We start from the raw sequence: 24,627 nt of genomic DNA, 5'->3' as shown, positions 1-24,627 counted from the left end.
AATAATATTGTCTTCAATATGAAACATAGTTTGACATCCCACGACCAAGATGACTATAAAAATGTAATTGAATAGCTGATTTGTAAACATCTGGAGTGACCATAACATCGAATACAATAATTTCATCCAGGAACTCCGGTTCCAGTTCCGGTGACACAATGTTCGGGCATTTTTTAATTGACCTTTTTCCCAACTCGACGAATTCATATTGCATGACGTCACAAGGAATCCCCCAAGACTGCAGGAATACGTGTCTAATGTCTAGAAAGTGCAGATGACTCGTCCCTGTCCTGAATGCCAAGAATTCTAAACCAACAAGCACGTCAGCGCCGTGCAATCAATCATAACATGTTATTTCCAACTAATTAGAAATCTAGCTGGACATAATTCAAACAATTACGTTATTTCAATTCGATTGCATAATTATACCGACCAGAATTAGGACAAAAGGATGGTGAACTACTATTAATACTGCATTATTTTTTACTGGCTAGAATATAACTAAGAAATTCTGTTCAATTGTATATTTTATAATTGTCCACATAATGCTCCAATTTATAAAAATATTTGAACAAATTAATTTCTGTTTGTGCTTTGTTGTATTTAATTCCAATAATTTTAAGATCATCTCAATATCATAATAATTCATATTTTCCATTCATTTCATGTTGAATTTATTAAAAACTTCTGTTACATCATGAATTAATATTTAAAAATACAATCTCAATAATTGTTACGAATTAAAGTAGTATATAAATTCATCTTGTTTAATATCTTTAATATCTTGTATCGGATTATGCCACTAATGAAAGTTACAAGTGAAAATTCTTGTCGTGTACGTGAGAATTAAATTCGCAACGTAGCCATTAATAGAATCTTACACGCGTGATTCCTATAAGGCTAACAGATTGTGTTGATTGCAAGGTTACCAAGTTATTAGGACGGAAGTTTCTCAGGCTGTCAGTGTAGTGAGGGAGAAATTATACATCCCCAAAGGAGCGTAGAAACAAATCATGCAATTCTAAAGGAAAACGTATCTCATAGAAGAGGAATTTCAACATCTCCGTGTGGTAGAACATATTTCTCCATTTAACTATTTTATCTCATAGTGGGAAAAGAAAGTTTGTCTTTGTTGCGCATCTACCTTTAATTTGAATACTTAAACATTGACGATAATTTATAATGAGAAGAAAGAAGTTCTATACAAATATTTAAAATGTGGAATATACTACGAGTTACATCAGTCATCTAAATAACTTTTTGCTGTTCTACTACTCTAAAGGCATATTTTCAGCGTTTCAAACAATCCGGAACACATTTAATTCGACAGAAGAGAAATCATTAAAATTGAAATAATTTTCAATTATCCGAAATATCGAAATTCAATCGGTAAAAACTGATCGTACACGCGTACCAGATGTTAATAGATCAAATTATACAACAATTGTCAATTTCTCAACTAATTTTTTCTTCATTTCTACACCAGTTTCCGTACTTATCGACCACTGTGGAAGCGGAGGACGCGTCCTCAAGATCCGACACCCACGTATTTATCCAGTTCAGTTTACGAAGTGGCTCACGGAGGTGACGAAAAAAATGTGCTGCGACTTTCTCCGTTGTTGACCAACGGTTTTTCGTTCGGTCCATCGGCATGGTGCGCGGGTTTGGAGGTCAAACGGCTTCGTCTTAAATCGTCACCACTCGGCAAGACGCCCCGGGCCTCTCTTTCTCTATCTCTTTCTGGTACAGTTACCTGTTTCACGCTTCGACCGTTCGTCAAATTCTTCCCCAGAAGCAAGCGTAGAGGTCAGAAGAAGCCAACTTCAAATGCCTCGTCCCCCTCCCCGGCCGGCAAACGCGGTTCAGTTTTCAACTTTAAAGGCGAACCCGTTCGACGTTCTCATAAAAATCAACGTTCCATGCGAAAAATAATCGCACTCGTTCTCGGGTGACGAAAACGTCGCATTCTCTCCTCCAATAACTGGGAAACACACTTTCTCCAACGTCCCGGCGTAACAGGCGAACAAGGATCCATAATTATCGCACGAAACGCGCAATAACTGTACGTAACCACATTTCTCCTGACCCCGAGTGCACCCGCGTATTGAAATCGGCAAGTAGAACGGCACAATTTCACTGAAAATCCCGCGACAGCGGCGACACGGATCGAAGCAAGGAATACACACACACGATCAGCGACATGAAAAAGTCATTTGACGCGCTTCTTGAACGTTCAAATCGCTATGCCGAGGGAGAATGTTTCGAATAAATAACATGATTTTTCTCAAAGTTTCTTAACCATTTCTGTTTTCTTTTTTTGAAGGCCATTTCGGATATTTTTGGGACAGAGGTTACTACCTGCCGCCGATCGATCAAGGGATCGTTGGATCCTTTTCTCGTGGCATTGAAAGAATTAGGTTTCATTGAATTGTCGAGTCAACGCGCGTACTTACAGCGAGTACGGAATCGTGTCATTCGTTCTTCTGCCAGCCTTCGCCGATTGCGACAAGCTGCATTATTGCAAACAATGTTACTCGCTGTGTTAAATTATAAGGAATAGCGCGCGCGGCAAATTTTATTGCTATCACGCCGCGTGCATGCGTGGGTAACAGTTTTAGTGAGCCGTCAGAAAGACATCGAATTGATACCGGATAATTGATCGATGTCATACCTATACAACTTGTACAATGCTTGTAACTAGAACTTGTTGAAAGCGTATTCGAAGGAGAAACGTGGCAGATTGTAACGAAAAGAATGTAGATTCCGTCCACGTCACGTTTTACATATAAATCTTCTTTTATACACGCTTTTTTCATTAATGTATTTATCATGTCTTCGGCATAATCTATATCGAAGCAACCTGTTGAACATGCTACTTGTTCTGCTTGTAAGAGCGCGCGGTTCAATTTTCTTTTTTTTTTCTTATTCATACCCGAAGCGTTATCTTATTTTAATAAACGTCTCGTTCGAAGTTGAAATATTAAGGAGAAATTTTCGAACGTTCGAAGGTTTTATTTTTCACGAGGATTTTTGTATAAAAAATTTTCTGATACTATTTTTATTATCGTTATTTTTGCATCGTTACCTTTTCTCTCTCTCTCTCTCTCTCTCTCTCGAAGAAGGGATGCACGTTTACCCGATCCTCGTAAAAGATTCCGAACACGTGGTCGACATAGTACACATCCGGATTTCACCACCGCACAATCGCACACGAGTCAACTGAATTTTACCTGATTTCGACATAACATTCTGTCACTGGTCCTCGAGGCATCTGTCGTGCGTCGCCTCCTCGAGGATGCCGGTTACGAACGCAGTCGGGAACAACCGAGACCGGCCGAAGGTCACCGAGCCTTTCCGAACAGTCACGCGAATGACCGAACGTTTTCGCGTACCTGACATATTGCACTTCGAATTCGGAAAGCCACTCCGATTATTTTCTCAAACTACCAGCTAAATCTCCGGTTCATTGTATCGATGAAAATTTCGTTATTATTTATTCGTTAGCACTGCAACAGACGGGTTATTATCGCGCGACGAGGATCGAATGGAGGCGAGTCGAACTTTGCTTACGAACTGGTCAGTCAGAGAGTGGACAGTTAGGCCCAAGAGGGAGTAAAGAATGGTAGGGAGAGGGTTGTTGCAGGCTCGGATTTGGGAAATCATTATTATTCGCGCAGTACGAAGAGAAACGACGATTTTTTCTTTCTTTCTTCTGTGAAAGTAACAATTGTATAACTCAAATGCACAGTTATATAATAGAACTTATGTTTATTCTGTGCTTCTAGTGTAACATCGGACGAATCAGAAATTAATCTGATTACGTTTTTTCACGTGATAAATTGCATTTAATACATCACGGTATGAATTATTATATGTAATAAATAAAAAATTACAATGAAACCGATGATTTATACACCAATAGGCTATAGATGAACCAAAAATTCATTTTAGTAATATTCTGGCGTCTAAATCTTTCTTTGAATGTGCATGCGCATGCGCAACGTTTGAAGCATTTTATGTCAAATTCAAATGCAGAAAAGCGTATCATATATTTTTCTTTCTCCAGGTTTGTTTTACATTTTAATATCTTTCAAAGATTTGTAGATTGTTCAAGATCTAGAAATATAACCTCAAACTACATTCAATTTCCTAAATAAATTAAACGAAGGTTGTACCTAATATTCTTTGCAACAGATTGATAAACTTCTAACTGCAGCCATTGAACAATTTATTGAATGAACACGAGTCAAGAATAATTGTTACGTAGAATAGCAATTCGGCGAATGTTATAGATTGCGGATTCTATGCAGTTCTGGCAAAAATGGATGAATGAAAAACAAAATTGTAATTAGTAATAGAAGAATTCAAAAATGTTGTTACCGCAAAAGGTTAAATAAGAAGAAATTATTTGTGATTTAACATTTAAGAGTTCAGCGCTAGAAGCCAAGATTAAATCATCTACGAGATAACAGTTGTGGGCAAAGTGCTGTAGTCTGTTGAGAAATCGCAGTTCCGTGAAGCTAAAGCATTAGAGGGGAAAGGGGAGTAATCGCCGTATCTCATTCTTTATAAATAAATATTTATGGAAATTGCAACTGTAAAATATATTTTATTTTAATACTTATTCATTTGTACTTTACTCTTATTAGTTTAAATAGTGCTCTAGTAAATAGTGTTCTATGCATATACTATACCTATGCCGGGTCTATACATTTATATGGCCTCGCTAAGCGAAGGAGTCAGGAGCTAGAGGATTCTAAGTGCAGCCCTGATCCACGGTGTCAGGCGGGGATAAGGAAGAAAGTAAGAGAAGCAGGTAGAGTAAGAAGGAAAGACAAATAGCCCTGGTTCCGCGTGCTCGCGTGCGCACACGCGAATGTTGCGTACGGTTTCTGCGTGTGTGCGTGTCTCTTTGGCGATGAGAGAAAAACAGGTAGGACCACCGATAAGCCATACGTAACGCAAACGTGAACGAAACATGTCGTTTTTTTTTCAGGTAAATCGTGAAACTAACCTGAGCGTTTCCACCCACCATGTCATTACAAGTCGAAGTAACGAACAGCTGACACAAGCAGTCTTCCGGATCATAGCGTGCTGCGATTGAGCGATCGAATCATCGCTGGTACTTAAAATTCTTCGTCCGCTACTCGGCCGATTTTGCAAGATTTCTAACGAGTTGACGCGACTGGTTTAGAAAGAGGAATACGCACTTCACATTCACTGCCACTGGATTTTTATCATTCATACATGTCAGGCTTGCACAATATTTATAATCCATATTAGAAAATATATACATAGATATAAATATATCATCGATGCATGAATATTAATAACTTCAATTTTAACATTCTATAATGTATTGAGATTATTAATATTTATACATTGAATTATATATGTATTTACGAACTTTTCATAGAAATTATCAATACTGTGTACATAATGTTATATACAATGTATTGAAATTATTGGTATTCATATATTGAATTATATTGAATTATATATTTATATATATAAATACTTTCAATACTATATTTATCTCAAAAGTGAAACTGTTATACATAAAATATTGAAAAAATTGAATTTCACATGATGAACATACCTATGTGTACATGTTTCAAAAAGAGAATCACTGTATTAATTTCTTACCTTTGTGCAAATTTTACAAGAGAAGGATAAAATATTTCATAGGAAGCGAATGTATACGATAAAGTGTTACACTGCATATTGTAACAATAGTTAATTTCAATATGTTATAATACTCCATTTTAAACGGAGCAAACGTTTTTTCAGCCTGCCTCTCACAGTATCTTTCTGTCGTGGAAGTACTTTTCGCTTATTATCTAAGATATTACATTAATTACTTCCGCTTAGGGAAAGTTATGCGCATAATTACAAGAATTTCAGCATTAATTGGTGCTAGCTATTACGAGTCTTTCACCTTTTTTTTTTTAAAAAGCGAATCATCAAAGCAATTACTCAATACGATAATGACATCTAATATTTCGTCCGATCACTGTAGGTGTGTATTGGATATATACCATAAGTAGACTGTGGATTTTCTACATTCATGGGGAAAACGTTCCCACTCCTTACAATTAACGCAGACAATTTTTATTTTAAGACTCGCGATCTAATTACAAGGCAAGGGGTTCAGAGGTCTATCAACGAACGCCGACTCGGTGTTAATAACAGTTTTCCACAAAAGGAATATAGAAAGATGTCGAGAAACATAATTATTATTAAATAGGTACGAATGGTACTGTCATAAACGAACAATTCAAAATCGGACATCACGCGTACAGGCGGTACTACCGTTGCCCTCGTAGGTACTCAATTTCCAGAACGACACCAGATATCAACGTCGTTGGAATGTTATCGACGCGAACAGCCGTTCTTGATCTTGTTTGAACGAGATCGTTCTCGGCTACGCGATTGTCCTAGAAAACGAGATTCTACCGGTCGGCGCCTGGTCGTCAACTATAGCGGCTGCTATAGTTGTGCAATTGCTTGGTAACGACTTCGTCGAGACCTTCTTGCGCCGCCGGCTAAGTGTATCCGGTTTTTACGGAAGTCGCCTTCGAAATAGATTTTTAACACCAGGATCCACCGAATCGCATAAAAGCCACGCGTGTTCCAGACTTATTTCTTGTAACTGCTGGAATTCTCATCATTCTTTCGTCGATACGGTAACTAAATAAATTCACTCATTTGCATACAGCAATAAACTTTGTGCGAAATCTTCAGAAACATACTCTTATAATTGTTATAAATAGACACAAACGATAGCCGTTTTGATTGTACAGTTACCAAGTGCACAGCGGATATTAGGTTGGGGAATAAGTGTTCTTGTTTTTCCATTATGTTCTTTGCTATGAAGAAGAATGTGTGTGATTGTATTCATCGTTTTTTACGTTCTTTTATTTATACAATAAGGCAGGGCCCGCTCTAGGAGGGGGACAACCCGGGCATTTGCCCGGGGCGCCAAAATTTAGGGGCGCCATTTTGGCATTGGCTGTAAGTGTGAGAAAAATATTGATGTTTTAAATATTCAATTAATAGAAAATTTCAGACTAGTAGAGCGGGCCCTGAATAAGGCTGTTATTTATCTGGGAGTAAATGATTTTTGTTCGCTTTTGTTAATCGATGAAATTGTATACACTATATTATTATATATATATATTATATTGTTATGACAAAAAATTAATAGGTGAAATACGAAACTGTAAAGAAGTATCTTTTGCTGAAAGATCCGTAGTATAAAAGCGATGTTTCAATAATTTTACAATTACTGCAATAATTTTACAATTACTTAGTATAACTTATTTGTACTTTTGAAGATCATATTTGAACGTTCTATTGATATTTCAATTTCTCCTGCTTCTCAGATAAAATCCACACGGTTTGTACGTTGCTCGAAAAATGATTATTAATTTTAACAAGTTCGAATGTACCTTTAACTACAATTCGTGAAACGCAGGAGGCTAGCAAGTCTAATTGATAATCTGCGGATTTTATGCATTTGTGCAAAAAATAGATAGTTGAAATATAGAACAAGAGAAACACCATTTGAATTTTATTATTAAAAATAAAAATTTTACAATTATTGTTAGTTTTTAAGAGGAGGAATTATCTATCTAGCTCCTGTTTCTCGTAATTGATACCGTAAAATTGTCATTTTGCATAAAAATCGGCGGTTCCGTAATTGATACCGTAAACCTCAACATCTATATTTTTGCTCTACAGAAAAAGTTGTTTTACTTTCATGGAATTGTTGTGATTAACGAGTCAGCATCCAACGTGTTAATGAGAAACGAGTGGCAAGTTCTCGAAACTTGAATTCGAAAGAAATTATAATAATTCACGGTTGTGTAGGTCTTACTTGTCGATCGCGAAGAACGACAACGATTTCGCAGCCGAACGTTTACCGGCAGTGCAAAGTTTTTCCATGGCATGATTTATCACGTTATAATTATTGGAAACGACTGATAACACCGAATGGATCGTTTACGGTCACCGATTCTGGGATTTATAGCATGCCGGCACACAGGAAGCGTCAACGGAACGCCGGTCTATTATTACTGGTTTTTCCTTTTTTTCAACAATGTAACGCACCTTCTCTGTTTAACGTTGTCCTATATTTTGCTAGTTAAACATAGTATGCTCGGTAACTGTAGCGTACAATATTATCCAGTACTATAATTTAATCAAGCTTTGACGATGGCCACATAGCGGCATCTAATTATGATATCTTTTTATAATTTGTATGAACGCATCGATTATAATCTTATAGCCTGCTTATCAAGATAAAGGATTTGGCTTGTGCTCGAGTTACACTTACAATCTTTCCGAGAAAATTTTATAACTATTATTATATAATTTATATTATTATTATATATATATATATTTATATTATATAATTATTATAATGAACACGTTCTGCATTAGCAATTGCAGGACACAGGAGCCAAGTAAATATAAATAAAAAAAAATTAAATTACAAATTTTCTTTCTTTATTTAACCCTGTATTGCTCACATGGGATATCTGATTTCCAGTAAATTATTTAAAATTATAGCGCATAGCATGATATTCAGAGAGAGTTTACAGTTTTTCTCTGACATCACCTTGTTCCAGATTGTATAAGAGGACACATTGCATTTAACGCGATATTGCAACTACGTTGGCTGTTGTTGAAATAAAAATGCTTGCAACGTGCGAAATAAAATTTGATCGCGTCGGTGTCAGACCCTCGAAACAAAAGACCGTGCGCAACTGCAGGGTCACGGTAGAGTTAGTGCTTCCTGTTCCCGATATTAGGACGAGTTTATCGATCAACCTGGCCGGCAGACACCGGTCACCGAAAATGTTTGACCGTCAAGCCGGGGAGTCTCTAGACTCGGCGAGTCGCGGTAAAAAATTAAACCCGTTTTCGAGTCCTAGTCGAACGCAAGAGGAACCCGAGAGCCATTATTTTTCCCGGACGTAATACGAGAGTTTTACTCCACTTTGCCGGAACAAAGGGATCGAGGGGCATAAAGCGTCCGGACGATTGTTTTCGCCTCGATCGTGACTCAATCGCGGGCTCGAAGAAAAAGCAAAGAGAGGGGAAAGAAAGGGCGAGGAGGGCGAAGAAGATGGAAGAAGGAAAGGGGGAAAGAAAATGGCGAATACCCTCCTCGGGGAGCAGCACTGAATTCAATCCTGCACGATAACGTCTCATCGATTTATTAACTCGGTTACCCTTAGAAACCCGGTTCGCTGGCCCCTCTCGCATAGTCCCGGCAATACGGATAACCGTTATCACGATGCGCGAATACAATCGATCCTTACCGTCTGGGTGTAGTCCAGCCATAGTTTCGAGTCTATCTTCTTCCTGCATGACATCGTTCTCGACGATTATTCGTTCCGAACCCGTTCGACCTTTTCCAGCCCCTTATTCCGCTCGAGATAAGCGGAACCCACCGCTCGAACGCAATTCGAGAGAGACTGGCTCATTGGTTTTTTGTTTTCCAGTGAATATTTGGTCCTCCGTTGATGAACGTCCGATATAGCGAAAGTTTCATCCACGTGAAGATGCTGCTCGATGATTTATCGGCCCCATAGTTCGCATTCTTCTCCGTTGATACAACGATCCCGGCGATTCTCTTATTGTCGCCGCCTCTTGGCGTACACTTTGCTTCCCAACGATCGTCTGCCGAGCGGCGCACCGAATTACGTGAACAAATTTTTAGTCCTGGCAACTGGAGGTCGATCTTGTCCTTGGTTGTGCGCTTCAATTGTGCAATAATCAACATATACCGGCCGAGTCTGATAACGCGACGATCTCAAATATCTCGTAAGTTGTTTGTTGTGCGAAAAAAAGGTTTCGAACAAAAGTTGCATGCAGTTACCTGGGGTACATACAGTTTTCTAATTGGTTTTCTATCACGTGGTTTTTTTATTGAGATACGAAGGTCACCTTCAGTTTTTTAAATGGAATGCCTAATATTTTTCCACGAATTCCGGTAAAACAGCAAATTCTGCTAAGAAAAGTATTGAACCAATTAGGGCCGAAAATGAATAAATCACTGAGATATTCTCAAATCAAGAATCTTCTACTAGTAAAACACGATAGCGTGGTTTTCACGATGGCATGGAATAACCTTTCGGAGGTAGCCTATGTACCCAACGCAGATGGCGATGTTATCGATATAGATTGTGTTCAAATCGTTCGTTTGCAACAAGAATCAACGAATTGCAAGATTTCACGAAAATGGAAATTCTCCTGGGAAGTTTGCGAAGAGAGTTTCGAAATTTTTAATTGTTATTATATCGCGTCATCGATGTGCGTCGGAATGGGCAAACACATTGCGACAGAGAAGTGTTACCATTGTTGAAACAATTTCCGGGATAATGGTGCAGCGACTCTTCGCAGTTGCGACTCGACCAGCTCGTAATTGGTGTTGTACGAAGTTAATTGGGCGGAATTAATTGGCCTCGACAACGTTGAACCTGTTTCGTTCGATGGGAGACCACTTGTTGTGGTGTTGCGCGAACTGGTGGTCTCCGAAAATAATGGAACTGTTACTTTCTTATCAAAATCTTCAACACTTTACGAGAGAAGGAAGTCGGAGGCAAAAGTAAAAGCATTTTCCCAGCCATTAATAAATCCTTCCTGTGCGTTCGTTCTGCGTATTTCTACCTGTACCATTGTCATATATCACACTGTACACATCCGAGTATAAATTTACGATTGTCGGGATTATTGTTGTAATAAAAATTACAATTGCCTCGACGTTTTTCTGCTATAAACTTCTGCTAATAAGACTCGCTAATTAAGCTGTTTAATGCCCATTAATTCTAGCTTTCCATTTCTTAAAAACGGCTAAGTAATTTTATTTCACAAATTAATTAACGCGTATCACTTTTACAACGTTTTCATAGTAGTGGCTCTTCTCACTGTTTTATGGATATTCCTCGTTTATCGCGTCTTTCTATTATAGACGCATTAGTTATTTAACTTTCAGTTCACACAATTTTCCCCCTTTCGTAAAATCAAGCGACTTTCTATTTTTGTTGATTACACATTGCGAGTATACTTCTTGATCAGTCAAAAAAAAAAAGGGTCACTACATTTTTTCATTCCCGTTAGAATCGTGATGAACTAATTGCATCGTCATTGCAATACATAACGGATCATTAAGGATAAGTGGAACGCGTTCCGTGGTTTTTCAGTTAGGAAATTACGGAATTTGTTACACGATTAATCAATTTGTCAATCCACGGGAACACTATCGCTGGCGAATGGTGTTTCGCGCACAAACACGAACAAAGTCCATGTTCCGCAGTAACAAGCGCGGCACTAACTGTGTCTTGTCGAGCCGTTTCGTTATCAGCTACCCGCGGGACAAATGATAACAGCGACGATAATGACGCCGATCTTCCGATACGCCCGACGGTATCACGACCGGGAAACTCCGTGAACAGATGTAAGTAGCGGCGAAGGATTTGGAGGCACGGCCAATGCCCGCGATCGCGATATAAACAGCGCAGCGTTCAAATAATTCTTGCCGCGCGGACCGTAAACTCCCCTAGTATGGAAAGAACGTTCCAACTAATACGTATGCACTGTTCCAATAATTCTTGCTGCTTGTCGACCATAAGTTGTTCAATTATCTGCGCTGAGAATCTGTTGGGCGTTGTGTATAGGGTGTCATGGAACTACGGGAACGAATTCCGTTCCGTTAACGTAACAGCCCCGGGCTCTATGTGTTTACTCTATACAGAGTGTTTGTATATGTCCCAAATGCCTAGCCGATAAAAGTCCCAGAACTACCCCCACTGCGGTAGGGTATACCCCGTGAGGGGCTAAGAAGCTCGAGAGACCTCGATCGCCTCTAGAGCTTTGCTGTTCTTTTCTACGTTCGGCGTGGATCAAAGAATAGTATTTCCTGACCCATATATGCCCCTGCTAGACTCATACTTTGGACATATACCGAGTAGACACTCTATATATAAAAATTTTTGGAAATGGAGTTAATCTGGGTTAATTGGGTAGACCCTCCAAACAGCTTTAGCCCAGAGACCCAAAATTAACGGTCCGCCGCTGTAACGTAGTCGTTCTTGGAAAAATTAAATCATAATCGTATCGATGTCTATTCGCGAATCAATGCAATACTATAGTACCTATATTGCCGTAGTTGCAGTGTAACAGCATTGAAAACAATAGCGAGTAAACAATGATGAAACTTGTTTACTTTTAGTTGTGTTCTTATGGAACTTTTACCTGTTTATTCCGGACATTTTTCTGATTGAAATGACACCAAACACGACATTGCTATTGACTCGTTTAATTCGCGATACAATAGAACCTCGATTATCCGAACTATTGACTACAGTGTTAGATGAAATTTCTGTTGATTCATACAAGTTATCCAGGCTAGGTTTGACTTGTTTGTACGGGGTGTTCCAAAAATGTTGTTTCAGTTCGTGTGAAATAACTTTTTCCTTTACGAGAATGTTCTCCGCAGTTTTGTTAAGGATTTATTAACGAAAAACGCGGACCAATCTGCGGTTTTCGTTTTGAACAAAGCTACGGAGAACATTTTCGTAAAGGAGAAAGTTATTTCGAAGGACCTTAGGAATCCCCCTTTTCAACGAAATACATTTTTGAGGTTCTACTAAATCGTAAATTGAACGAGCGAGAATATGCTACGAATTGTGTCGTGTTTGGTCTCAATTTACTCAGTGAAACGTCACAAATATTTCGGCAATGGTTTCGTAAAGAAATAATGAAAAACGAAAATGTGTTTTCAGGCATCAACATAACTAATTCGAACTTTTACTTGAAACTTTCGAGATACAATCTTTGCGAGCGTAACTAGCGATTAAACGGAAAAATGTCGATTTTTCAAAGTTTCAGCACGAACGAAGGAAATCTTTATGTGCCTATAAAAGTCTTCGAACGTCCGTAAAACGAGCATTTTAAAATAGTCGAATACTATTCGATTTTATTTCCAATGCACCGAAGCCGTTAACGAAGAAAATAGAGTTGAATTTAATATCGGCGTCTGCAAAAGCGTGGACTCGCACGAACTTTCGCAGTCTACGTATTATATATTTACGCGTTTACAGAGTCACCTGGCGCGGAGGGAGCACCGATTTTCTTTTTTACAAATTGGTATGCGAACTTGCGAATTTACATAAACATCCGCGGCGTAACTATAATCGTTCCAGAGGTAGCACAACACCCTTTACGAGAGCTTGGTTCCGTTTGAACGCCGTTCTTAACCATTGAATTGCACCTTCTACCAGAGCATTGCGATTTTTAATCTGCGGAGAACGATCTGAGGAATTCTTTCTTAATCCCCGTGAAGAAGCGAAATGTGCACGAGCTTCTTGGTAAAGAGATGTTGCGCTGGTGTTTTTCTTCTTTCAACAACCAGAAGAATTCGGAGGTGTCGTTTAACGGACAAAACACCGTTTAGCTCTCGCTAAACCGTGCAAACCAGGGTTAATCACGGTTTTCCGGCTTTAGGTGAAAGTCATTACTCCGTCACACATTACGTCATCGTGCATCGAATTATAGCCTCGCGCAGACTGGCTGTTATCGTTTATGTTCACACTCTTATCACGATAACGTACACGCATGTGTGTCATCAGCATTCCTGGGACTTATACGACTGGTAGTTGAAAAGATTACAATGAACTTTTCGTGCGCTTGTCGTGTGAATCGAAGATACAAGTAATTTATGCGTGTCTTTTTCAAATGCATTTCACCTTGAACCAAAAACTACGCTTTGTGTCGTTACTTCTCCCGTGTAGAAATTATATTAACTTAGATTTCAAAGGTTATACGTTTGTGACCAATACGGACAAGAGAAGACATAATAATAAACTAATGTATGCATGTCTTTTTTAAATGCTTTTCACCATGAACCAAAAACTACGCTTTCTGTGTCGTTATTGCTCCCGTGTAACAATTATATTAACTTAGATTTCAAAAATCAAGATTTTGACGATGATTCAAATTTTTGTTTTACTTTTGATTCAATTTTTTCAGTACATTAAATATATTTTCCTTTTCACAGTGCAACGTGTTGGTTAAGTAACGTTCTTTTTTTAGACTTTGACCACGGATCCTGTGGTTTATTCTTCCCCCATTGCGAATCCCTATGATTAATAATTCCAAGTGACTTATAATGACCGGAAGATGAGTGGTTTAACATCCTGGAATAAATTAAAGTATTAAAAGAAATTTACAACCGAGAGATATTTATTTAATTGAAAATAAAACATGTTCTGTTAATCAGTGAGGAAATATAATGGAATACCAATTATACATATAATTAAATAATAAAACAACTCCATTCAAATTTTTAACAGGAGCGTATGTCTCTTTTGGATTGTTTTTTCATTTCAAACACTTGAAATTAAACGCTGTATCTAATAGATGAACTTTATAATAAAAACAGCTTACACTTTGCCATTTGTGTATCGTACACATACGCAAACTAGATATAAAAATTAATAAATCTTTATTTTACCCACTAGCTAAAGTTTACTTTTTTCAGGTCTATTGTATACTAGAGCTATTCTTGTGCGTATAAAATATTAGGCAGAGTGACAGATTACATGATCGACTTCAGGGGCAGAATTGATTTCGGTTATTGTTAACAAATGTTCCAGCAATGCTGTTAATCAGGGGATTATAACCACAGGGTACAGAAATAACAGGATAATAAGGTGTATTCGATTAACAGGGGCTCGGACAATGAAGGCGCACCACTGTGACCAATCGGGAATAGTTCCACGGCGAGGTGTATACTGAATTACCGTCATTATAAATGATTCGCGCAACCACGTGGAAACAATTCGTGCGTACGGTATCACGTGCGCACGCACACTTGGGATTGCTCAAGTTAAGCGATGCGGGCGCTCGTGTTTGCATGGGCGCACGCATATACAGGTAAACAAGAGGCAGGTGTACGACAAAGGGATACTTTCCGTGCGGGTCTTTACGTGTTCCACGACCGTTCAAGAGATATATACCTTTTGACGAGGAGGAGAGTATGCACGTCAATTTTTCGCAATCGGACGCGGCCAAAGAGTTCGTGACACCATTTCGTATCCGGTTTCGTACCTCTTTCCTTCGCGTACGTGAAAATTCGTACCGTCAGGTGATACTATTAAACGATCGCGTGAAACCTTCGTTTACGAGGATCAGTCAAATAATAACCGGACTTTGTATTGTACGATAGTTGTTCTTACACTCGGGACCGGGGAAATTTTGAAATAGTGTTTACTCGATTAATGTCCAAAAAGACGGGTCTGGCCTGGGACATATATCGGCCAGGTGAGACTATTCTTTGATCCACGCCGAACGTAGAATAGGACAGCGAAGCTTTACGAAGCTTACGGAGTATACTCCGTTTTCGTAGGTAATTATACACAGAAAATAAAATTTACCAATATAATTAGTAAATTTAACACGAAATTAACAATTTTTATAAAAAAGATTATCTTTAAAAACTAACAAATTTGAAACGAAATTAAATTAATAAATGAACCATATGTAAAATTAATAATAACAAACTTAGACAAATTATAATAGTAGTAAACAAAATTAACAAAAACTTAACAAACCACTATTCGCTACCAGACTCATTCTCTGTATTTTGAATGTGATCCCCATGCACGTTCGTCCAACCAATCTCGATCTATCCTTACATTCTTTTCTTACTTTTCCAATAGATATAAAACATATATTAAAAACAAATTAAGAATGATGATCTGGAATAAATGAAAATGATTATTATATGATTACTAATAACAATTTTCATCCTAATACGCATTTTTTGTAAAAGAAATATATTTCATATCGCGATATACACGAATATTGAATTTTTCTAGTAAATTTCGCATTGTGACTGTGGCGGACAAATGGCCAAATTTTTGACAAAAATCCAAATTTGTTTACGAATGTATATGTATTGTTAATTATTCATAGAAAATGAAATTTAACAATACAACTAATAAATTTAAAGAGAAATTAACAAATTTTTCACAATAGATCCTAAAGGAAACGTATGGGCACTTCTTAAAAAGTTTATAAAATTAAGTGTAGCAGTTAGTTGCAAACAAAACAATAAAATTCTTAAACTATAACAAGTAATATATCCGAATATATAAGAATCTCAGGATATATTTTGCTGTTTTTGTTATATGTTAATTTGAAGTTTTATATGCGAGTAATAAATAAAACCATCGTCGAAAATTTATATAAAAAATAAATCTACTTTATTGAATGTAAAAAGAATGTGTATACATTGGCGAGCATTTTCCATTGTACAGAATTATTATTATTATTACTCATCTACAATTAATGTAATATCATTCGATTTTTGACACTCTAGAGAATGTGGCAGATGGCAAAAATTTGTTACAAAAATCTAAATTTCGTTGTTAATGTACACGTAATGGTAATTATTCACGAAAAATGAAATTTAACAATAACATTAATAAATTAAGACAAAAATTAACAGTGTTTATGCATAAAAATAATTGTTATATATTTCCTCCTAATATGCAATTTTACCAATGGAATTTATCGTATATCGTGATATACACGTGTAGCGAGATATTCCAGGTATGCCCGCACTGTGCGCAGTGGGGATAGTTCTGGGACTTTTATCGGCTAGACATTTGGGACGTATATAGAGTAAACACTGTACTCCTATCTTATATTTCAACGAAATACTCATTTCGCAATAGTTTTTTACACGAGTTAGGATCGAAATATATGTACATAGTTGAAATAACTATTCCTTTATGTAGTTACTGTTTCAAAAATAAAATTTATTTGCTAAATCGTGTATCATTCGAAATAATAAATATATTTATTTACTATTTCAACAATTTATTTTTCCCCAGCCCTGCTTACACGCGATCTGTATCATGCGCGCTATTCTACTTAGCCGTTCGCTCGATAACTGTCATACAACGATGAATGAATGAACAGTACCGACTTCCATTGCATAACATATTATTAACATATGTTTACCTGCTGAAGGTGCAAAATGCATTGCAATCTTGCGTAGATCGCGACAGCAATTTAAGGAAGAAAAAAAGAGTTTTTTTTTTGTTATTGAAAAAGAGATATTAATGTTCGTTCCAGTCAAATCAGTTAATATCTCTTTTTTAATATTCATTATACTTTAAAAATAAGTGTAACTGATACAGGCACAGTAATTGGTACCCCCACAGTAATTGTAAGCAATGATGCTGGAATTAAAATATTACAAAAATTGTGTAGATTGCAGAGAAGTGTGTTGGTATTTTTACCAAATTCCACTGTAATAGAAAATTAGCGAAAAAGTCCGGTTTACATATTTGACTGGCCCCTGTTACTGCACCTAGATCAATTTATGCTTGTGCCATTTTATTCTGGAATTTCGAATGTCTTTAGATTTGTTTGTGCAAGAATACATCCGATGGAGTTACTTTTAGAAAAATTGAAAGTATCTGGGTTGTGTAAAAGCATAGTTATTATTATTTTTTTTTAAATAAATGTGGTATATCTAACATTAATTTAGGAAAAGTTTCAGTCTTTTTCAATTGTTCATGTGTAACGACTTATAATTAGACTGCGAATTTTGATGATAAAATGAGCGAATCGAATACAAAACACTAAAAATATTTAAAGAATTTAAAGCTATCGTTACCCATTAAAATTATTAACAAAAGAAATAAATGTGTGTATAGAACCCGAATCTGATAATTTTTATTTTCCATCAAAATCCGCAGTCTAATTATTAATTAAGCGTGTATTCTTAAATTATGAACATGTGTTTTGTGTTCTTACAGCTACGAACTACCAATACAGTTCCCCTTTATTAAGATATTAGATTTGTGATATTAAAATAGACGCTGAGCGTATCGTGAAACTAAAGTAGGAAAATGCGTCGAGGAGAATACGGGTCACCTCGCAATCTTCTTTTGCATAATAAGCTATAATTTTTGTAATAGTGTACGACAGTGTGTCTCGAGAGTTCGACAGCCTACATTTCAAGGCCGTTCCCCATCGACAAAAGTATCGCGCAGATAAAATTGAATTTTCTTTTAATCGAAGCTTTAATTTCATCAAAGCCGCGAAGACTGCAGGCCATTATTAAAGCTAATGGCGTGCCCGCAAGGTAATTAACGTCATACTTTCGCTAAATCGATTGCTATAACTCAATGAAACTACGGAAAGCGCGTGCACGTACTGTGACATCGATTTTTCTACGTGTTTATGTTTGCTTGTTAATCAGTTTAACGTTACTTTGTCATGCATCTATAAACCGAATCGATACGCGACGCGATTACCAATTTTATCGAGTTCGTTCGCAATATTTGTAGGTTGCACAGTCGCCAAGTATGTTAACTGCGAGAAGTATGTTAACTACTCTCCGAACTGTGTTATTGTCGAAGTTTCCATTCACCGTTCTATGCAATAATTCTCCAAGATTTTACTAGTTTATGGTATTGGTTTGCATCAATAAAACTATACTGTGGGTTTTTATGCAAGGTAAAAATGATCTGCATCAAATTGCAAGACACAGAAGATTTATAAACACTTTCTTTTCTTAATAACCGCAATGAATATATATATATATATATATATAAAATACAACAGTATTTTCAGACTCAAGTATTGTTTTTGAAATAACTATTTTTAAATTCTTGAAACAGTTTCAACATTGATCTACTCAGTTTTATTATAAAATAATAAATATTACCGTCAACCAATACATTCTTCTACGATGTTCACGCTAAATTAAAATTGTCCGCATTACTTACAGACGTTTATTTATTTTTTCAATAATTTTATCGAGCTGAAAGTAACAGCAAGATTTCTAGATTTTTAAAAATGTTCTCACAGTTTTGTATTTCATCTAGACATTTTTGTCTTAAATTCATGAAATCCGCGTAACTTTTTGAAAACATATTGAAAAGTTAAATTGGTATAAAATTGTAATTAATTCTTTTTATGAATCAATCATTTTAAGGGTTTCATGTAAGATGTACTCCAAAAGACAAGACTTTGTTTTCAAATTTTGAACAATTTCTTGTACTAATTATATCGAAAATTACTATTAAAATAAAAATTAATATCACAATATGTAAAGCGTATTTATACCGGTGATTTGAAAATATAGGAGCGCAAGAGCGTTAATTTTCGAAAAAAAAACGAGGGCTTAAACGAAAAAATTTCATTACATATTTTCGATTCCATTGTACATGTAGAATCACCCTACATTTTGTTGCATAATCTATAGATTTGCATATTATCCGATAGCCCGCATATTATAAATGCATATGTTCTCTACGGTCCAGTGGCCGGGTACATATTTCTGCGATACCCTGTCGTCACAGAAACATTTCCCTTCTTTTCGACGGGCTTCCCGTTAGATTAGGGGCTGACGTATTTCCAGTTAGGGACAAACATGCCCGTGGACACTGTCAGAATTTATTCGACTCGACGTGTATCGTGTTCGAACTACTGGTCGGTAGTTTCGAGGGACCCTTCGGAGTCGCTTCTTAAAACAATGCCGCGCGACACACTGTGTGACATACGGCTAACGACAGGAAATGAATAAAATAGAGAATCGATATAGTGGCCAGATAACAATTTGCGTCATAGCCGAGTGTCGCATTGTCCGATCGGTTTGCCCGATACATATTCGGAATTTACGGAGGCCCGCTGCATACTGCAAACTCCGCGTACTACAGAGCTCGCGGATCCGTAATGGAGCTAGCAGCGTACCCCTTATCGAGCGCAGACTACAATAGGACCTAAACGTTATTTCTTATTGCGCTCGATGCTCTTTTCGATACTCCATTATGGTGATCGAGTGGGTAGCTAAGTATACAGCGAGCGTGTAACTCTTTCCGCGGCATACTTTTTGCAAATTAATGTCGTATCGTTTCTTTGAAGAATGCGCCTTGAGGGTTCATTAATTTGAGTGAACAGCGCTGGACTCGACTGTGGATGCGTCTCTAATAATAATAATAATAAAAAAAAATGAGTAGATCAAGTGCAAAAATATAAAAGTACAGTGTTTACTCGATAAATGTCCAAAACACGGTTCTCGCCAGCGACATATGTCGGCCAGGAACAAGGGCAGCGAAGCTCTCTCGGTTCATGGCCTCTCACAGGGTATACCTCACGGTAGTGGGGATAGTCCCGAGACTTTCATCGGCTAGGCATTTGGGACATATACAGGGTGGCCCACATAACTCTGAACAGCTCAATATCTCGAAAACTATGCCATCGATTTTAAAGTTCTTAGTCTTAAATTGCATGGAACTGAAGGGCCTTTCTGACTACATAAACGTCAAGTGGCCTCCCTTCCCTTTTAACGGGGGAGGGGAGGTACCTTTATAATTTTAAATGGAACCCCCTATAAAATGTTACATATTTAGATTCTACCGGAAAAAACAAGTCAATTTTGTCTGAAACATTTTTTTGTCAGATACTTCCATGATGAGATATAACAGTTTGAAGTTTCGAGTTGTAGGTACTTGAAGCGCTCGGAAATAGCGTTATGGAATTATACGCGCTTGAGTCCTTTGCTTATTCGTGAAGAAATCAAATGTACTTTAAATGAAATGTTCAAAATGTCCACCACGGGCTTGTAAACATTTATTTACTCGAAACATCAAAGTTGTTCTAACATTTTTTAACATTTCGGGAGTCACTGAAGCGCAAGCGTCACGTATTCTTTGTTTCATATCCTCTTTTGTCGTCGGTGGTTCAAACATAACTTTGTCCTTTACATATCCCCATAAGAAAAAATCTAATGGTGTTAGATCGGGGGATCGAGGAGGCCATTGACGAGGTCCCCCACGACCTATCCATTTGTTCCCAAATTTTTCGTTCAAAAATTGCCTGGTGATGATTGCAAAACGTGGAGGAGCGCCGTCTTGTTGGAACCACATTTCTCTTCTAACGTGCAGTGGCACATCTTCCAAAAGCGCAGGCAAATGATTTCTTAAGAAATCACAATAACTTGCAGATGTTACAGTTTCTTGAAAAAAATAAGGTCCAATCACAAAATCTCCTATTAGGCTACACCAAACATTTAAAGACCATCGATGTTGAAAGGGAACCCATCGCATCCAATTTGGGTTTTCCACGGCCCAATAATGCAGATTATGTCTATTTACATGCCCTGAATTCATAAAAGTGGCCTCATCGGAAAAAAAAGTATTTTGAACAAAAAGTCGTTTTCCACAACACCCTGCAGCCACTCACAAAATCTTATATATCGAAAGCTCTTGTGATAAAACCATGTGATATGGATGATACTTTTGCCGTTTCAAAATTCGTTGAATTGATGAACGCGACTAATATGTGATGTTTGTGCAAGTGTACGTTGACTAATATGAGGATTTAATGTAATTGCAGCAAGAATACTGGCACTGTTATTTTCATTAGTGACAGCTTTAGGTTTATTGCGAGTTTTTTTACACAATTCACCGTGCTCGCGAAGCCGCTTTTCTAAATTATGAAATGTTGCATGACATTTTTTGATGCCATAACGTTCAAAAAACATCACTGCTGCACGCCGATAATTTTTTTGGCATTCACCTAACGTTAATAACATATTCACTCCTGTGTCAAAAGTAGCCATAATCACAATGTTACTGCTTAAATAACAGCTCTAAACTGAAAACGTTTTCATAGATAAGTGAGTCAAACTCAAGAATTGTAAATATTATTGCTTGTGTTTCTTCACGAATAAGCAAAGGACTCCCCTCCCCCGTTAAAAGGGAAGGGAGGCCACTTCACGTTTATGTAGTCAGAAAGGCCCTTCAGTTCCATGCAATTTAAGACTAAGAACTTTAAAATCGATGGCATAGTTTTCGAGATATTGAGCTGTTCAGAGTTATGTGGGCCACCCTGTATAGAGTAAACACTGTATTGAGATTTATTTTTTGTTTTGAAAGAGCAGTGGCTGAATCTGAAAATATTGTTGTATTATTTTGAAGAACAGAAAATAGTGTTTTGCAATTTTAATGCCGAGAATTTTTATTTTACATAGTAATCCGCAGTCTAGTGACGACACGTCAGTCTGAATGCCAGATAAATTGGAGTGTCGTCTGTTGTTAATAATTCTATCTTTCAGCAAATGTCGATCTCAAAAATATGGACGATACTTTGATCCCGCCAATATTTGCTATTGGCTATCTTATCGTTCTTTTCCTGTCGGTTTTTGTCGATGGCTTTACTTAGAACTGATATTCGATTTTATCTACTCCGCAGGGTATTACACTGCGTTTTATTGTTGCTACATTATAAATTCCGAATTACGATAGAATTCCAAATGGCAATTTTAATCGACCCTCGGACGGCGAACCATTCTCATAATTTTATAATTGACGATGTTTGAGGCTACTTTGTTTATCAATTATTTGAACAGTAGGTTTACGGAGGAGTATTTTAGATTACTTTATCAAAATAACAAGAGTACATCTATCCAAATACTAAGCCATTCTTTTTGTAATGAAATAAATTTATTGAGTAATTAGAATCTTAAGAATTGTATATTAAACTCGTCTTCTGTTCTCGTCTTTCTGTTGTTTTCTTAACTATCGGCTATTCATTTGATTCAATCGCTAGAAACTAAATAGTTAAACGATGATTTGGATACTCTGGGTCAAAATAGACCCAGGCCCCGCTGTCGGAGGGTCAATACTATAGTCTGAGAACCGTAACATCTACACACTCTCGATAAGTTTTACATTGTTAAGGCTTCATATCAATTCCTAGCCATCGTGTATCATAATTAGAAACATTAATAACCCTTTGAAATATGGAATAAATGAAAGTATTATGTAGAAGCAAATCTAAATATTTATAACATCTTAATAATATCATTTTAATTGCCGTGATTTTTGGTGCTATCAGATATAACGGATAAAAAAGTTCTGCCATTGTTCCAAGATTTGACAAAACGACTTTGAACAAATTTTATATCGTAACAATGTCAACAGTAACAATACAGAACTTTGAAGAGTCTGTTTATCACATAAAAAAAGTTAGATAAAAGATAATATTTTTGCAGTGAGATATTAAACGAAACAAATCCAAATATAGCAATTCCAGAAGGCACAATCTAGAATACATATAATAGATAAAAATACAACATTTTTGTGTTATCGCTGAAACAAACATTCGTATAATAGCTTCGGCTTTAGATAACTAAACGATGATCGGGACCAATAATGTGTTCCGACTAATGAAACTTCGCATTGTTCCAGAACATTTTACGATAGAAACACAGCCGGGTATTTACGAACGACTGGAAATGATCGAAGCAGCTTCCTATACGCGAGGAAAGGTATCACCGGGACGATCTCTTTATCGCGTGGCCGCGTCGTTACAGGTTCCAACGTTCGCGAAACAAGCTTCTTTCGTTATCACCCGTGGGTATGGCTAACCGTTAAATGCCGGACTGTTAGCTGGCTCCATTAGCCTCTTCCGCCAATAACACTGTGAAAAATTCACGGATCCCGCGGGCCGGACATTTCCCGAGAAAATCGCTTATCTTAAGATCTCTGCACGAAACGAGCGCAACGCGTGAAATATTTCCCGGCGCGGCCTGTCGTCGCGCGTTTCAGAGCGTTTCAAAGGAAAACGGGGATCCGACGAAGAAAACGACCGCGACCGGGGGGGGGGGGGGCCCGTTCGAGAAGTCAGTTTCACGGGATTGTCAACTTTTTCTCTCATTCCCCGACGAGTTTTGCAAGCAGGCTCTCCGGGCCGAACAACTTTTCCTGCTCTCCGATCTCGGCCCGTGGTAATTAATAATGATCTCCGTTTGTTACGCTTTCTTGGCTTCGGTACCCCTCGGTACCCCTCGGCACAGTCGCTTGTGTGCGTATTCAAGAATTCCGACAAAGATAAGACACGGTACGCACGGAATCGGGACATAAGTTTCACATTCCCCCCCTATGTACTATGCTTCGATGATCCTTGCCGGTTGCAGCGGAACCGTTCGCGGAACTCGCGGCAAGATTCACCTGGTTGCTACCGGCAAGCCGGCAGCACAATTAATTCTTGCTGACCGCTGTTTGCCGACATATGGTCAACGATACAATTCTCTTGGCACCGTTTACGCTGGCTATTTAATTAGTTTCTCGTCGTTCGCGGCAGGAAATTTTCGAGAGTTTCGCGCGAAATGCTAGTTTCAATATCGCTTTATCATCGCGATTAGCGGCGAAATTACCGACTGCCGTTGATTGTGCAGTTGATTCGTACGGCTTTTAGTGGGGTGACTTCTAATGTAAATGCCAAGAACATCTTGGTACCGTTTACGTAGACTACTGCAATCATTTTTAACTACTAAAGTATAGCCAAGAATGTATTTCATTACAGTTTCCTTTCGATATAAGGCGATAGTCCGGGACCGGCTTTTGTCGTATTTCGGATGAAGAAGAAGGAGAGGGGTAGCAATATCCTTAAATCGAAATAAAAATTGTCGTCTTATATCAGGGTAAGATTATACATATCGACGATCGCTCGAGCTTGTCCCCATCGCTACGGGTCAGGAATGACTCGGGCATAGGCATCCGGATGGATAAGTGGCTGATATAAAGCGGA

General features: G+C 37.6%; 1 protein-coding gene across 5 annotated transcripts in view; it reads right to left on the bottom strand.

Annotated features, from left to right (window-relative positions):
* LOC143363178 (uncharacterized) overlaps positions 1-24,627 on the bottom strand; it is a 108,841-nt gene that overhangs the window by 12,751 nt on the left and 71,463 nt on the right. Inside the window, exon 1 of one of the 5 annotated variants that reach the window (XM_076803781.1) lies at positions 9,330-9,837. The exons of 3 other annotated variants lie outside the window; for them this stretch is intronic. In XM_076803781.1, the coding sequence (XP_076659896.1) occupies positions 9,330-9,383 (54 nt within the window). In that variant the 5' untranslated portion in view covers positions 9,384-9,837. Of the gene's footprint in view, positions 1-3,230; positions 3,507-9,329; positions 9,838-24,627 lie in introns of those variants that run through there. One more of the 5 variants, XM_076803786.1, reaches the window with a different exon arrangement.

Source organism: Halictus rubicundus, chromosome 2, assembly GCF_050948215.1.
Source record: "Halictus rubicundus isolate RS-2024b chromosome 2, iyHalRubi1_principal, whole genome shotgun sequence".
Lineage (NCBI taxonomy): Eukaryota > Metazoa > Arthropoda > Insecta > Hymenoptera > Halictidae > Halictus > Halictus rubicundus.
This window is presented reverse-complemented; position numbering and strand designations above follow the sequence as displayed.